This window comes from Notothenia rossii, assembly GCF_949606895.1.
Source record: "Notothenia rossii genome assembly, chromosome: 2".
Classification (NCBI taxonomy): Eukaryota; Metazoa; Chordata; class Actinopteri; order Perciformes; family Nototheniidae; genus Notothenia; species Notothenia rossii.
The window spans coordinates 4,864,470-4,880,344 of NC_136904.1; the positions used below are offsets into that span (position 1 = coordinate 4,864,470).

The following is a 15,875-nucleotide window of genomic DNA, read 5'->3' on the forward strand; positions in this document are numbered from 1 at the left end:
CAATTGGTTGACCGTAAAATGAACACTATGAAGGGCATAATTACAGCTAACACAATTTAAAAGTAGTATATCATTTACATTAAGTGGGCAAGGAATGTCGTATTAAATGAAATGTAAAATGTACAGTGTGAAGAAAGTTATAAGACCACACCAGTTAACAGAAGACGAAACTGTGGAGCGAGCTGTGAGTTATTTTCAAGCCAGAAATGAGACACGATCCAACTCTGATGATGTTTACATCTGCAACACATGACCTGGATACTTAAAAACCTGGTCATAACCAGGGTATTAGCAGTAAGTTATTAATAGAACATATTTATTAGTATTGCGCCTGTAAACTATCACGTAAACGCACTCAATGACCTGCCCGGAACCAGAGTGTTTGTTGGAGGTCGGATGCTGAATGTAGAGACGCAACCGGATGTAGTGATAAGCCTTCTGACAGCTGAGAGGACGGTTAGCACTTAGCATTCGAGCTAACGTGATTTAAACCTTCAGATCTCTTTATATTTTAAGGTTATTTCATATTTTAATCAGACAACACCAAAGAATAGACATGATTAAATCCATTTTGATATTTAACAACCACGGGAAGCCGCGGCTGATCAGGTTTTATCAGTATTTTGTAAGTATTTCCTGTTCAAAACATTAGCATTTCTCTGTTGTTGTTTTTACTGTCATTTGGTTTAATGACTTTGGTTTTTGCTTTCAACACTTTGTGCATTAATGCTGAAGTGTATTTGTGATTTCATGTCTTTTAGTATTTGTTATTAACCGACTTATAACCTACAAATAAATGTTGTTAGCTTTAACGTGGCCCTTCATATTGTTTATTTGTCAGAAAGTCAACAGATTTACATTTTTCACGGTCAATTTGTGTTTATTTACTCACAGTCTTTACTGTAATTTGGCTTATTATTGCTCTCCTCAGATTGTGCTTTAATGCCGAAATGTCTTTGTGTTTTAATATAGATATAATTGAATGTTGTAAGGAAGTAAACAGCTAGATTTTACTAATAAAAACACATGTTACAAAAGAGGAAATATAACTAATTTCCCCTTTTTACCAGTGGTGTTTAGCATCTAATACATCTACTCAAGTACTGTAATTAAGTATAATTTGTTCCTACTTGTGCTTCACTTGAGTATTTCCATGTTATGCTATTTTGTACTTCTACTTAAAGATCTGAATACTTCCTCTTATCATCCTTTGCATTTATCTAATCATAGCTCATATTTTTTTCTGTTATCTGTGAAGGAGTGTTTTTTAAATGCATGATGTCCTTTTCTTAACTTTCCCTACTATATCAGCAAAGTGTTGAAAGTAAGAATCCCTCACAACCTTATTGTGTGTCCGTAGAGGAAGTGTATTTACCAAACACAGACTACATTACTTTAGCTGACGAGTTGTTTTCTTGCAGGCGGAGGACATGCAGCAGCAGATCATCAGAGAGACTTTCCATCTGGTTTCTAAAAGAGACGACAACGTCTGCAACTTCTTGGAGGGAGGAAGGCAAGTATTGATGTTTGCTGTGGGAAAATCTGATGTGTATAAATATATAACTAGCCATGTATTTATACTATAAGTACATCTTTAAAGATTATGTCATGTGTTTGTTGTTGCTGATGCGCCTCTATCAGAAAAGCTGCTGCAACTGAACTTGTTGCTTTTTCCAAGGGTTTGTTTTAAGCAGGATTAAAGACAACATATTCACTAGATCTGAATGAAAGTTGGTGGAAAAGTAAAGTTTGAAACCGATCAGAATGGGAGGGCAGACACACACACATTCATTTTTGACTTTGTAAGCATTATAAAATAAGGAATTCGGCCATGGCGGAGCAATGTGCTCTACCTGTGCATTTCTAGTTTTTTTAATGCATAGACTGACTGTATGGATACAGCTGAACATGTGATAATGTTTATATTTTTAGCGAGTTTAAAGTCCATGCAGACAGAGACTGAAAGGCAGACCTGTAACTAGTGTCATGTCAACTGACTGTTGATGCAATAGTTCACTTTAACCACTAGAGGGAGGCAAACCCACAGAACCCACAGAACTGACTCACTTCTTCCATTATATAATCAAATCATTAACAATTTTAAAGCATACAATCATTTGTTTTTCACCAAGTTGTATTCCTACTTTCAGGATTCCACATGCAAAGAGCTACACCCAAACTACTTTTGAGTGTAAAGTCCCATTTCTCTCCTCTTACAGTCTCTTGACTTCTTCCCCCACTGTGAATTAAATAGCAACTATTTTAAATATTCTTTTTATATTTAGGTTGAGTTTAATTCCTGCTGTATCAAATCTACGAGTGACGCAGCACAAATCCACAACTATATAGTTTATTTAAGTCTAAAGTCTCATTTCTGTCCTCTTACAGTCTCATTGGTGGCTCCGACTACAAGCTGATCTACCGACACTACGCCACGCTCTACTTTGTGTTCTGCGTGGACTCGTCTGAGAGTGAGCTCGGCATCCTGGATCTGATCCAGGTCAGCGTTATATAATGTTTTATAGACACATCTAATGTGTGTTTTTTAAGAGAAGTCATTCAACACCTTCTGACAGACACACACACACACACACACACACACACACACACACAGACAGACAGACAGACAGACAGACAGACAGACAGACAGACAGACAGACAGACAGACAGACAGACAGACAGACAGACAGACAGACAGACAGACAGACAGACAGACAGACAGACAGACAGACAGACAGACAGACAGACAGACAGACAGACAGACAGACAGACAGACAGACAGACAGACAGACAGACAGACAGACAGACAGACAGACAGACAGACAGACAGACAGACAGACAGACAGACAGACAGACAGACAGACAGACAGACAGACAGACAGACAGACAGACAGACAGACAGACAGACAGACAGACAGACAGACAGACAGACAGACAGACAGACAGACAGACAGACAGACAGACAGACAGACAGACAGACAGACAGACAGACAGACAGACAGACAGACAGACAGACAGACAGACAGACAGACAGACAGACAGACAGACAGACAGACAGACAGACAGACAGACAGACAGACAGACAGACAGACAGACAGACAGACAGACAGACAGACAGACAGACAGACAGACAGACAGACAGACAGACAGACAGACAGACAGACAGACAGACAGACAGACAGACAGACAGACAGACAGACAGACAGACAGACAGACAGACAGACAGACAGACAGACAGACAGACAGACAGACAGACAGACAGACAGACAGACAGACAGACAGACAGACAGACAGACAGACAGACAGACAGACAGACAGACAGACAGACAGACAGACAGACAGACAGACAGACAGACAGACAGACAGACAGACAGACAGACAGACAGACAGACAGACAGACAGACAGACAGACAGACAGACAGACAGACAGACAGACAGACAGACAGACAGACAGACAGACAGACAGACAGACAGACAGACAGACAGACAGACAGACAGACAGACAGACAGACAGACAGACAGACAGACAGACAGACAGACAGACAGACAGACAGACAGACAGACAGACAGACAGACAGACAGACAGACAGACAGACAGACAGACAGACAGACAGACAGACAGACAGACAGACAGACAGACAGACAGACAGACAGACAGACAGACAGACAGACAGACAGACAGACAGACAGACAGACAGACAGACAGACAGACAGACAGACAGACAGACAGACAGACAGACAGACAGACAGACAGACAGACAGACAGACAGACAGACAGACAGACAGACAGACAGACAGACAGACAGACAGACAGACAGACAGACAGACAGACAGACAGACAGACAGACAGACAGACAGACAGACAGACAGACAGACAGACAGACAGACAGACAGACAGACAGACAGACAGACAGACAGACAGACAGACAGACAGACAGACAGACAGACAGACAGACAGACAGACAGACAGACAGACAGACAGACAGACAGACAGACAGACAGACAGACAGACAGACAGACAGACAGACAGACAGACAGACAGACAGACAGACAGACAGACAGACAGACAGACAGACAGACAGACAGACAGACAGACAGACAGACAGACAGACAGACAGACAGACAGACAGACAGACAGACAGACAGACAGACAGACAGACAGACAGACAGACAGACAGACAGACAGACAGCTCTCTAAATATAAAATCAAACAAACTTAAAGGTGAAATAAACTACCAGTGTAATGTTTTTCTGTCGATTGTATATAATGCTGGTTATCAAGGAAGTGAAACTTACTCTCTTCCTGAATAAGGCGATCAAAGAAGAATAATAAAGAAGATAATAACCTTGTTGTACCTCTGATAACACATAAAGACGTAATTAGTGCCCTAAAAGCCTCTCACTTCTCCTCCTAATCACCGTCATCAGATATTTATCAGCTATTTATCAGCTCCCTTCTGCGTCATCGATAAAGGAGAATTACTGCAGGATCCATAAAAGACGAATGACTAAGTGGTTAAAGATTGAAATTCTAAAATTAGAAAGCTGATACTCGATCTGAATATACTGCTCATTTTCACATTGACTCAACTAACACATGATACAAAAGGAGAAATACCTTCAATGAATAACCCGTAACGATGTCATATTTACGAGTTATTCAGAATCTTTGATGACCTGCACCGTTTGATTTGATCCTCCTTCATGGCGTCAGCTTTCAAATTGTCAGTGATGATGGTTATCTTTTCAAAACCAGCCACCATTTTATTTAAGTCTTTGCACCATCCACTGACTTCCTGTTTGTGACAATTTTTACTTATTTATTAGAGTTTTAAGAAAGGTCTTTATTAACAAATACCAGGAGGGGATCCAGCATTTGTCATGCCCTTAAATATAGTCACAACAAGTCAAGAAAAAGTCAGTCAGTCAGTTAAAGTCAGTTAAAGTCAAGTCCAAGTCAAAGTCAAGTCAAAGTCAAGTCAGTTAAAGTCAGTCAAAGTCAAAGTCAAGTCAGTTAGTCTCAGTCAGTCAAAGTCAGTTAAAGTCAAAGTCAGTCAGTTAAAGTAAGTCAAAGTCAAGTCAAAGTCAGTTAAAGTCAAAGTCAGTCAGTTAAAGTAAGTCAAAGTCAAAGTCAAGTCAAAGTCAGTTAAAGTCAAAGTCAGTCAGTTAAAGTAAGTCAAAGTCAGTCAAGTCAGTCAGTTAAAGTAAGTTAAAGTCAAAGTCAGTCAGTTAAAGTAAGTTAAAGTCAAAGTCAGTCTCAGTCAGTCAGTTAAAGTCAAGTCAAAGTACCGTAATTTTCGGACTATAAGCCGCGCCTTTTTCCCTATTTTTCGACGCTGCGGCTTATATAACGGTGCGGCTAATCTATGGATTTTTACAGCTAACGGCCAACACCTTTAACTCTATGGGCTCTATGACCGGTCCGCGGACCCCCACCTTTAAGCGGCGGGTTCCAGCAGGAAAAGCTGGAGGTCGGAAAAGAGTGAGACAGGTAGCGCGCAAAAGTAAAAGTGGAACCGAGAGTGGTATGCCGCTGCTGCGGCTTATATTCAGGTGCGCCTTATAGTCCGAAAATAACGGTAAGTTAAAGTCAAGTCAAAGTCAGTCAAAGTCAGTCAAAGTCAGTCAGTCAGCTAAAGTCAGTGAAAATCAAGTCAAAGTCAATTAAAGTCAGTCAAGGTTAATTAAAGTCAGCCAAGGTCAATTAAAGTCAGTCAAGGTCAATTAAAGTCAGTCAAGGTTAGTCAAAGTCAGTCAAAGTCAGTCAAAGTCAAGTGAGTATAATGTTAAAAAGTAATCTACTTTTTTGTGCCAGCGTGCCTTTATTCCAGAGAGGGTGTTACATTGAGAGATAGAGGGGAAGACATTGGCCGGCTCGGGTTTCGAGCCCACCTGCCAGCTACTGTAGTGACAACTCCTGTCATTGATTGCATCGCTGCGTGAATGATTAGATCATTTCACCTAAATTAAATCAAATTAAATGATGTTGATGGTTAAATCAGCTTCACATGTAGGCCTACTGAGTTCTGAACTTGCCATTTAGATCTCTAAAGGCCTTGGGGCTATGTTGTTTGATTGAATTCAACACAATATATGCACTCCACTGCTGTTGTAGTATTTACTGGATCTGAAGCTCTTAATATGATTGCTCATATTTCAAGCCATCTTTTTCCCGGCCCCTTGCTTTGGATCATTTTCATCAACCGGCCCCCACTCCAAGCTAATTGAATAGCCCTGATGTACATGGAGAGGTGGGAGAGAGGTGGTAGCGGGGGGAGAGTTCAGCCTCCTGACAGCCTGGTGGATAAAGCTGATGAAGCTTTAAGTACTTATATATAAAATATTTCACTTTCAAGGTGTTTAATTTTAAGAAATGAGATGTTTAACCGTCCCAAATGTTCTTCCCTGTAGGTGTTTGTGGAAACTCTGGATAAATGCTTTGAAAACGTCTGTGAACTGGACCTGATTTTCCACATGGACAAGGTGAGCGGGCAGCCAGTTTAATTCTTTGAGCATCTTTACGTTTTTCTTTCTGCACTTTGCTTCTGTAAGTTCCACGGAGTAACTTTGACTTAGACATAAACTCCTTTGGAGGGAACACACGGATTTTAGCCTCCGCAGACCATTTACACTAAAACCCATATAACACGCTACAGTAAAGAGAAAACTCAAAAAAAGCTTAACACAGTCTCTTTAATAATATTACACAAACACATTTCAATATTTTAGGGGTCATTTTCTCATTTCACATTATATAAATAAAACATCAGGAAATAAATGATCAAAACATAATCTCACTGGATAAAACATTTGCTGACAAACTGCATTATTTGTAGTAATAAATTGCACTATAATAATAATATTGTATCATGAAAACATCTTATCTTTAAGCCTTAGGGTAATCCGACATTTTAGTCTCAGTAAAACGTTGTCTCACGTGGGCCTTTTACCTGCAGGACAGCAGCTCATTCAAAACTCTTCGTTTAACGGTAGGCAATAAAACTAAGCAATAAAAGTATTATAATAAAACGGTTGGTGGTTACTATCTTCAGATGAGTTTTATTACATCACATTCCACATCATTTATCTGATGCTTTTGTCCAAAGCGACTTACAATAAGTGCAAAAGGTAAGGTACGTGTATTTAAATAGCACATTTTCAGACACAGAGGCAATTCCAAGTGCTTTACATCGACACAATAAGAAAACAACAGAAAGGAACACAATAAACAGAATAAGATCTGGTGTTAGACGTGCAAAAGCCACTCTCGCCAAATGGGGATACCTAAATGAGGGGGACGTTGTGTGTGACTGCGGCATTGAACCACAAACCATGCAACACCTCCTGATATGCCCCCTGCTGGAGCAACCCTGCACAACATCGGACTTGGCAGAGTTTAATGAGAAGGGACAGCAATGTGTTCAGCTGTGGCTGAACCACATCTAACCAAGCCCTGTAACTGACTGCCTTGTGGACACGATAAGAAGAATTCCTTAGTTAGTGCTGGTGAAGAAGTTATGCGACCACGTGGGTTTCAGACCGGGGAAAAGACAGAATTAGCTGTGTGTCGTCTGCTTAGCTATGATAGGAGAAGCCATGCGAACGAATGAGAGTTTGTGTACAGAGGGAAGAGAAGGGGACCCAGGACAGAGCCCTGTGGGACCCCAGTGAAGAGATGACGAGAATCTGACACTCTCTAGTCTAAATGACCCTGTAGCTGCGGTCATGCACCTAAAGTAAATTGCTTTGTCACAATGTTACTGCATCTGTGGGAAAGTGAAAGCCTTTGCATTCCCAGTCTGTTATTCCCATTAAAATGTTGCAACTCACCTCATGTTTACTCCATTATGAGCCGAGTGTGCCAACTCTGAAACAGCACTTTGTCATAGTTTGTTTTTTTATGTTCAATAAAAGGCTCAGAGGAGTTAGGATTGAGCTGTAGAGTGACATGACACCGTGTGTGTGTGTGTGTGTGTGTGTGTGTGTGTGTGTGTGTGTGTGTGTGTGTGTGTGTGTGTGTGTGTGTGTGTGTGTGTGTGTGTGTGTGTGTGTGTGTGTGTGTGTGTGTGTGTGTGTGTGTGTGTGTGTGTGTGTGTGTGTGTGTGTGTGTGTGTGTGTGTGTGTGTGTGAGAGAGATGATGTGGAAGGCAGGTGTGTGTGTGTGCGTTCGTTAATAATGCTATTTATCAAAGTAGCCCCCGGACATAAATCAGGGAGAAGTGATTCTGCAGCTCTGAGATTTCTCGCCTGAGGGCTGCATGTAGTTGTTGGAATAAATGAGTGAAAAACACATCAACGGTTCAAGGTTTCTTCTTGAGTAAAAAGGTCCAGATGATGGATTTTAAAGAGTAAAGGCTGCTTCTTTTTAAAAAGGAAGCTCTGGGTTGTTCGTACTACAACAATTGCAAAGTGCTGAGACTAATCACACACATGTACGGCCATCTTGATTGAATCTTCCCAGCAGGAAATTGATGTCATGTGGCGCGGTGGGGTTTGGCCTGAGGAATGTTCCCCAGAGGAGGGAAAAGCTCTCCTCGCTGTGCAACTCATCGTTAAATCTATAAAATCTATACACCAGTGCAGGGTTTAACTGGTTTAATAATACCTGTCTGTGGTGGATATATGCAGATTCATAAATAACTACCATACGTTAGTGATTTTAAAAGCTTTTCCATGCGGAGTTTTTGCCAGTTTATCCTGCTAAGCTTCAGAGTCGTTTTGCCATCATCGTGCCCAAAGGAATTCCCCAAATCTCAATTTGAATGTGAAATTCAAACTGTTTATGTTCCAGAGAGAGGACTGAACTCTCCATGTGTTACCTCGCTCATGTTTTGTGTATCATTTTGTGTAAAGAAACACAAACGAGCAGAGTTGCAGGATTGGAAATAATCTAACTTTAAAAGCCCTTTCCCCTCTCCAGTAGTGTGTTTCCCTCCACTGAATACTGATATACACCTGAACATCAGCAGGAGAGGACTCTTTAAAGTAGAGACACTACATACTGATATACACCTGAACATCAACAGGAGAGGACTCTTTAAAGTAGAGACACTACATACTGATATACACCTGAACATCAGCAGGAGAGGACTCTTTAAAGTAGAGACAATACATACTGATATACACCTGAACATCAGCAGGAGAGGACTCTTTAAAGTAGAGACACTACATACTGATATACACCTGAACATCAGCAGGAGAGGACTCTTTAAAGTAGAGACACTACATACTGATATACACCTGAACATCAGCAGGAGAGGACTCTTTAAAGTAGAGACACTACATACTGATATACACCTGAACATCAGCAGGAGAGGACTCTTTAAAGTAGAGACACTACATACTGATATACACCTGAACATCAGCAGGAGAGGACTCTTTAAAGTAGAGACACTACATACTGATATACACCTGAACATCAGCAGGAGAGGACTCTTTAAAGTAGAGACACTACATACTGATATACACCTGAACATCAGCAGGAGAGGACTCTTTAAAGTAGAGACACTACATACTGATATACACCTGAACATCAGCAGGAGAGGACTCTTTAAAGTAGAGACACTACATACTGATATACACCTGAACATCAGCAGGAGAGGACTCTTTAAAGTAGAGACACTACTAGGGCTGCAACAAACGACTAATTTGATAATCGATTAATCTATCGATTAATGAAACGATTAATCGATTATTCGGATCGTTAAGGTTTTAACTGTACTACTACTTATATCAATACTGCTTATCGATCCGGTCCTTTTAACGATAGTATTAACGGTTCTTTTGACAAGAAATAAGGTAAACTAACTAAACAAATTGTGAACAAAACTAACATTGCTTTTTATTTTAATTAAATGCATAATATTTCACATCAAAAGAAACAACAATGTTTTAACAAATCATATTAAATAATGTGATGACAGAACTGTAAACCGAATAGCTGAAACTTTAACAAAATAACTCAGTTACCTCTAATCATTAACCTATGTTTTTATAACTGAGTTAACTCTGTGTGTTGCTGCTAGCATACATAACACCTGACGTGGAAACGTTACTCGTGGACGGGGCTACAGAGCTACTAGAAAGACAGTCGAACCCGGTGCATTCCTCCGTCTGAATGTGGTGCACTTTTGCTAAGTGTTTAGACAAATTGCTCGTTTTATGCCTTTATATGATAAACTGTTATTGCACTTTTGGTAACGAGCATTGTCCACATCGAGACGGCTAAAGTTTAACCACACCTCGGAGCGCGTTCTCTCCGCCATCTCCTGCTTGTGTGTGTAAACTGCCCCGCCCCCTCGCAAGCAGGCGGGGGAGAGATCTCTCGTCTGAATTGGGAAGATCGAAAATACATTATAGACGCATTTTGTAGTCATATTGCATATTAGAAACTGAGTTGGCGACACTAAGACTGCGATATAATGTTTATGTAGCAATAATACATATGACATATGTTTTAAATGTCTCTGAGTCCTGTACCGATAAAAAAGAGCGATAACGTTGGAGCTTAACGGGGTGTAGAACACATGTGATGACGTCACCAACGAATCGACGACTGAATTAGTTGCCAACTAATTTGGTAATCGATTTTAATCGATTAAGTCGATTAGTTGTTACACCCCTAGACACTACATACTGATATACACCTGAACATCAGCAGGAGAGGACTCTTTAAAGTAGAGACATTACATACTGATATACACCTGAACATCAGCAGGAGAGGACTCTTTAAAGTAGAGACACTACATACTGATATACACCTGAACATCAGCAGGAGAGGACTCTTTAAAGTAGAGACACTACATACTGATATACACCTGAACATCAGCAGGAGAGGACTCTTTAAAGTAGAGACACTACATACTGATATACACCTGAACATCAGCAGGAGAGGACTCTTTAAAGTAGAGACTCTTTAAACACTTGCATCTCGCTGTCATTTGGAGCAGCAATATAAACTACTTTGCACTATTTAATGTATATATCATATGTTTATTGTTTCTTTAGTAGCAGTGTACTGGACCTGTTGTTATGACTGTAGTGATGTTTACAGGTGTATTAACTACCTGCTGTTTCTCCTGTGTGTGTGCAGGTGCATTACATCCTGCAGGAGGTGGTGATGGGAGGAATGGTTCTGGAGACCAACATGAACGACATCGTAGCTCAGGTGGAGCTGCAGAACCGCATGGAGAAGTCAGAGGTCAGTGTGTCGGACACATTGAAGGACACACACTTCACAGACATAAAAAACATTTGCACATCACTTAAAAGCAGAAGTGGCGACAGTACACACATCCTTTACTCAAGTGAAAGTAAAGAAGTATGGGCTTTGAAATGTACTTCAGTAAAAAGTACCCATAACTAGCAGCTGTTTTAAAGAGTACCTGACCTCCCTTTATATTAATAGAACAATAATGTCATCGTTACCTAATGAATGTTTCCATGCTGAACAACGGCAACATGACAACGTTTTTATTGGTCCCGGATCGTGTTCAAATCAATAGGCACGCAATGACTCTAAATAATAATGATCACGCCACCAAACACACATTCAGACTAAAGGAACCAACCTGTTTGGAAAATGAGAGAAGTAGAAAGTACAGGTATTTGAGTTCAACATGTAAGAAGTAGAAAGTACAGGTATTTGTGTTCAACATGTAAGAAGTAGAAAGTAAAAAGTAGTCAGAAAAATAAGTAGTGGAGTAAAGTACTGATACCAGAAACATGTACTTAAGAACAGTAACGAAGTATTTGTACTGCACTACTTCCCACCTCTGTTCTTCAGTTATACACCTGAACATCAGCAGGAGAGGACTCTTTAAAGTGGAGACACTACATACTGATATACACCTGAACATCAGCAGGAGAGGACTCTTTAAAGTAGAGACACTACATACTGATATACACCTGAACATCAGCAGGAGAGGACTCTTTAAAGTAGAGACACTACATACTGATATACACCTGAACATCAGCAGGAGAGGACTCTTTAAAGTAGAGACACTACATACTGATATACACCTGAACATCAGCAGGAGAGGACTCTTTAAAGTAGAGACACTACATACTGATATACACCTGAACATCAGCAGGAGAGGACTCTTTAAAGTAGAGATAAATCCCCTAAAACCACCTTCAAAATAAAAGCATAGAGAACCAGTTTCACTAAAATAATTACAGTAAATAATGATCGATTTGATAAAAACAAAAATTGATAGAAAATAAATGTTTAATTACTAAATATCATAATTTAATGGAGTTTTTTTTGTGTGTGTTTTTTTTCCGACAGGGAGGTTTATCGGCGGCTCCCGCTCGCGCTGTCTCTGCCGTGAAGAACATGAATCTGCCCGAAATGCCCCGAAACATCAACATCGGAGACATTAACATCAAAGTGCCGAGCCTCTCCTCGTTCTGAGAGGACTTCCTGCCGGGCTCTGATGCTCCTTCGCCCATTTCTGCTGTAAACACTGAGAGAAAACCTGTTTTTATATTTACGTGTATTATAAAAACCACGGCAGCTTAATCCTGTCCGGCTCGTTCCTCACGCATAGTTCGTTTGAATGAAACAAATGATTTGCACAATAATGTAAAGTTTGATTCTTTAAAGCTTCATATTTATGTATTTGTTGGTAACACTTTAGATTCAGGTATTCACCATCAACTGGTAATTAACATATTAAAGCCAGACTTCTAGCTTATTAGTGAACATGTTAAGTTATTTTGACACAATTAACACTTGTAGTTTCATGTCTTGTTACATGTTCTTGTTGAATAGATCATATTTGTTAGGTGTTATTTTGGGAGAATTACTATGCTTGTGGTACTCCTGCCTTATGAGACCCATATTGAGCATATTAAAACCCAATCTCATGTACAACAACGTCCTTACTGACATTTAAATAAGCACTAATTAGAGGGTCATGTAGAATAAGGCATTACTAAGTGTTTTATACTGACGAATAAAGAGCCAATATACTGCTAATATGCAATTTAATGAACAACTAGTTGATGGTGAATTTGTGTACCTTAATATAAAGTCTTTCTTTCTGTTGTTTCTCCTCCTCTCTGCACAATCTGAAACATTCATCAGCGTCCAAGGTTTCACAACTTGTTTGGACTCGGCACAGTTCCCTGTAATCCGATCTTTTGGCTTCTGTATCAGCTTATTATTCCTCACATACAGTAGACCTCCTCTGCTTGGCTCCTGTCACTATTCATCTTCCCCTCGCTGTAATATATACGGCGTCTCGGACATCTCTGTGCTTTGTGGATGTGTTATTAATCTCCCGGGCGCAGGCTGTGCTTAGAAAATGCATTTTAAGTTGAAGCCAGGTTCAATGTGCCGTGATAAGATCTGTCCAACATCTGTTACGTGTTTGTATAAAGTCAGTGTCTGATTGTTGGTATTTAGTGGTTGATACTAGCCATTGTAAAGACATTCCTTGCTATAGTAAAATATTAAAAAGAGAACTAAATCCCTGCGTCTGTATATCTTCTTCCCTCTTTTTAACTTTGTCACCAGACAGGTTACTTTGCACCATGGGAGTCTGTAATGAAGCCGGTCTGTACAGTCTGCAGCTTTTCACCACAATGACTTAGCAGTGTTGTTGATTCAGCCGCATTCTTCCAGCCCCCTTTTCCTGGTAATGTCGTTTTTTTTTGTGGGGTTGTTCCCTCCCTTGATCACCAGGAAAAACCTTTACCTCCACCCTCACATTATTATTCCACTTCCTCGCTGCATTCGGACTTAAATCAGAGCTCAGCGGACGTCCAGCTCCAGGTCTGGTATGTGCTGTTTTCCACCATGTTTGACGGGGTCATTTATCCAACATGCTGCATGCCAACACACTCCTTAGGTTGTGTGTTGCCTCCCTGCAGACACTCTGTGGTTGTGTGTGTGTGTTTCAGAGTTTTCAGTGTTTGGCATCTGGTGTTTAAGCTTCTGTTCCTCTGAAGAGGGTTTCCCAGAACCGGTCCAAAACAACAACAATCATAACTCAATGTTTGTTTTGCAAAATGGTGCATGAAGGCAGAATAGACTGTGAAAAGCCGTTTATGGAAAGTATATCTAAAGTTATAACTGATGTTTGTTTTTCCTCTTCTGATTTCACTGGCTATAGTTCAAATGAAAGATATATGTATCTGTTAGGGAATCATTTTCTTTGGTATTCAACCTTTGACTCAGTTCATCATTTTCTCCTTTCCCATGGCACAGGTCTACGGCCTTGGGTATCACTGCTTTCTCTCTTAAGGAGGGGCAGCTTGGGCGCATTGTTGATGCCAGTCTATGACCGATCACAAGCCGCCATGAGGTAGTTTCCTGTTCAGGGACGTAGGTTCCCTGGCGCACGTTCTTTCCTATGGACGACAGCTCTAGTTGGATTCAGGGTCCATAATGCTTTAGTCTCGCTGATGAAGAATATTGATTATTACACTCCGAACTAGTGAAAACCTCGAGCTACAGAAAGAGTTCTTCAGAATTGGTTTGGCAACCGCTGTGTCAACTCGTGACGCACCATCTGTTTAGTCAATTAACCGTAACTCCAAATAAACCGTCAGTGTTTGCCACCAAAGCTCCAGCTCTCCTCGTGTCTCTCTGAGTCCTGACTCTCCGTTGCTACAGAAGTTACCCCCACACTATAAAGAATAAATATGATCTCATTTAAACAACACAACACTTTACCTTCTTATCTTTAAAGTAACAATTCTATTTTATTTAACCTTTTATTGGAGGGTTTTTAACTTTGGTTTTAATTGCACACTCTTACTTTCACTTTGTTTAAATGAACACTTCGATTTTATATTTCATCAGACATTTAACTATAACGTGTTATGTTTATATAAATATCTTTATTTTTGTATCTTTAAATATACTTATTTTTGCTCTAATTCTTATGTTAATATAAATATAAATTACAAATATGATTTTTATTTATATTTGACATTCTACCTTGACTTCTTATGTTTATTTAAAGGTCACCTATTATGCAAAATCCACTTCTTCATGTCTCTTCTACATCAACATGTGTCCCCTCTTCCCCATGTCTCTTCTACATCAACATGTGTCCCCTCTTCTTCATGTCTCTTCTACATCAACATGTGTCCCCTCTTCCCCATGTCTCTTCTACATCAACATGTGTCCCCTCTTCTTCATGTCTCTTCTACATCAACATGTTTCCCCTCTTCTTCATGTCTCTTCTACATCAACATGTGTCCCCTCTTCTTCATGTCTCTTCTACATCAACGTGTGTCCCCTCTTCTCCATGTCTCTTCTACATCAACATGTGTCCCCTCTTCTCCATGTCTCTTCTACATCAACATGTGTCCCCTCTTCTTCATGTCTCTTCTACATCAACATGTGTCCCCTCTTCTCCATGTCTCTTCTACATCAACATGTGTCCCCTCTTCTCCATGTCTCTTCTACATCAACATGTGTCCCCTCTTCTCCATGTCTCTTCTACATCAACATGTGTCCCCTCTTCTCCATGTCTCTTCTACATCAACATGTGTCCCCTCTTCTTCATGTCTCTTCTACATCAACATGTGTCCCCTCTTCTTCATGTCTCTTCTACATCAACATGTGTCCCCTCTTCTTCATGTCTCTTCTGCATCAACATGTGTCCCCTCTTCTCCATGTCTCTTCTGCATCAACATGTGTCCCCTCTTCTTCAGTTCTCTTCTGCATCAACATGTGTCCCCTCTTCTTCATGTCTCTTCTACATCAACATGTGTCCTCTCTTCTCCATGTCTCCTCTACATCAACATGTGTCCCCTCTGTGGAAAGAGACTCTGAAAGTTTCAGGAACAAAGATTCTCTCTCTTTTTGTCCGGATCCATTTCTATAAAAACTTGTCAGAAAATGAGCTGATCAGATT

The 15,875-nt window shown here is 40.3% G+C and overlaps 2 protein-coding genes across 3 annotated transcripts in view; both read left to right on the forward strand.

Moving 5' to 3' along the window:
• Nucleotides 1–405: 405 nt before the first annotated feature.
• Nucleotides 406–13,475, forward strand: ap3s2 (adaptor related protein complex 3 subunit sigma 2). Its single transcript, XM_079664186.1, has 6 exons — nucleotides 406–625; nucleotides 1,422–1,513; nucleotides 2,389–2,500; nucleotides 6,412–6,483; nucleotides 11,093–11,200; nucleotides 12,290–13,475. Exons 1-6 carry the CDS (start codon nucleotides 557–559, stop codon nucleotides 12,413–12,415), a joined length of 579 nt encoding a protein of 192 aa, XP_079520312.1. The 5' UTR covers nucleotides 406–556; the 3' UTR covers nucleotides 12,416–13,475.
• A 176-nt stretch (nucleotides 13,476–13,651) lies between these two features.
• LOC307030634 (aminopeptidase N-like) overlaps nucleotides 13,652–15,875 on the forward strand; it is a 40,554-nt gene continuing 38,330 nt past the window's right edge. Inside the window, exon 1 of one of the 2 annotated variants that reach the window (XM_079667169.1) lies at nucleotides 13,652–13,785. The gene's annotated coding sequence lies outside the window, so the exon portion shown is untranslated. The remainder of the gene's footprint in view (nucleotides 13,786–15,875) is intronic. The other variant, XM_079667170.1, reaches the window with a different exon arrangement.

Coding starts and splice junctions, on each gene's coding strand:
- ap3s2 (XM_079664186.1), top strand. CDS start 557: ATGATTAAATCCATTTTGATATTTAACAACCACGGGAAGCCGCGGCTG. Junction 626..1,421: donor TCAGGTTTTATCAGTATTTT/GTAAGTATTTCC, acceptor GTTTTCTTGCAG/GCGGAGGACATGCAGCAGCA. Junction 2,501..6,411: donor GCATCCTGGATCTGATCCAG/GTCAGCGTTATA, acceptor TCTTCCCTGTAG/GTGTTTGTGGAAACTCTGGA.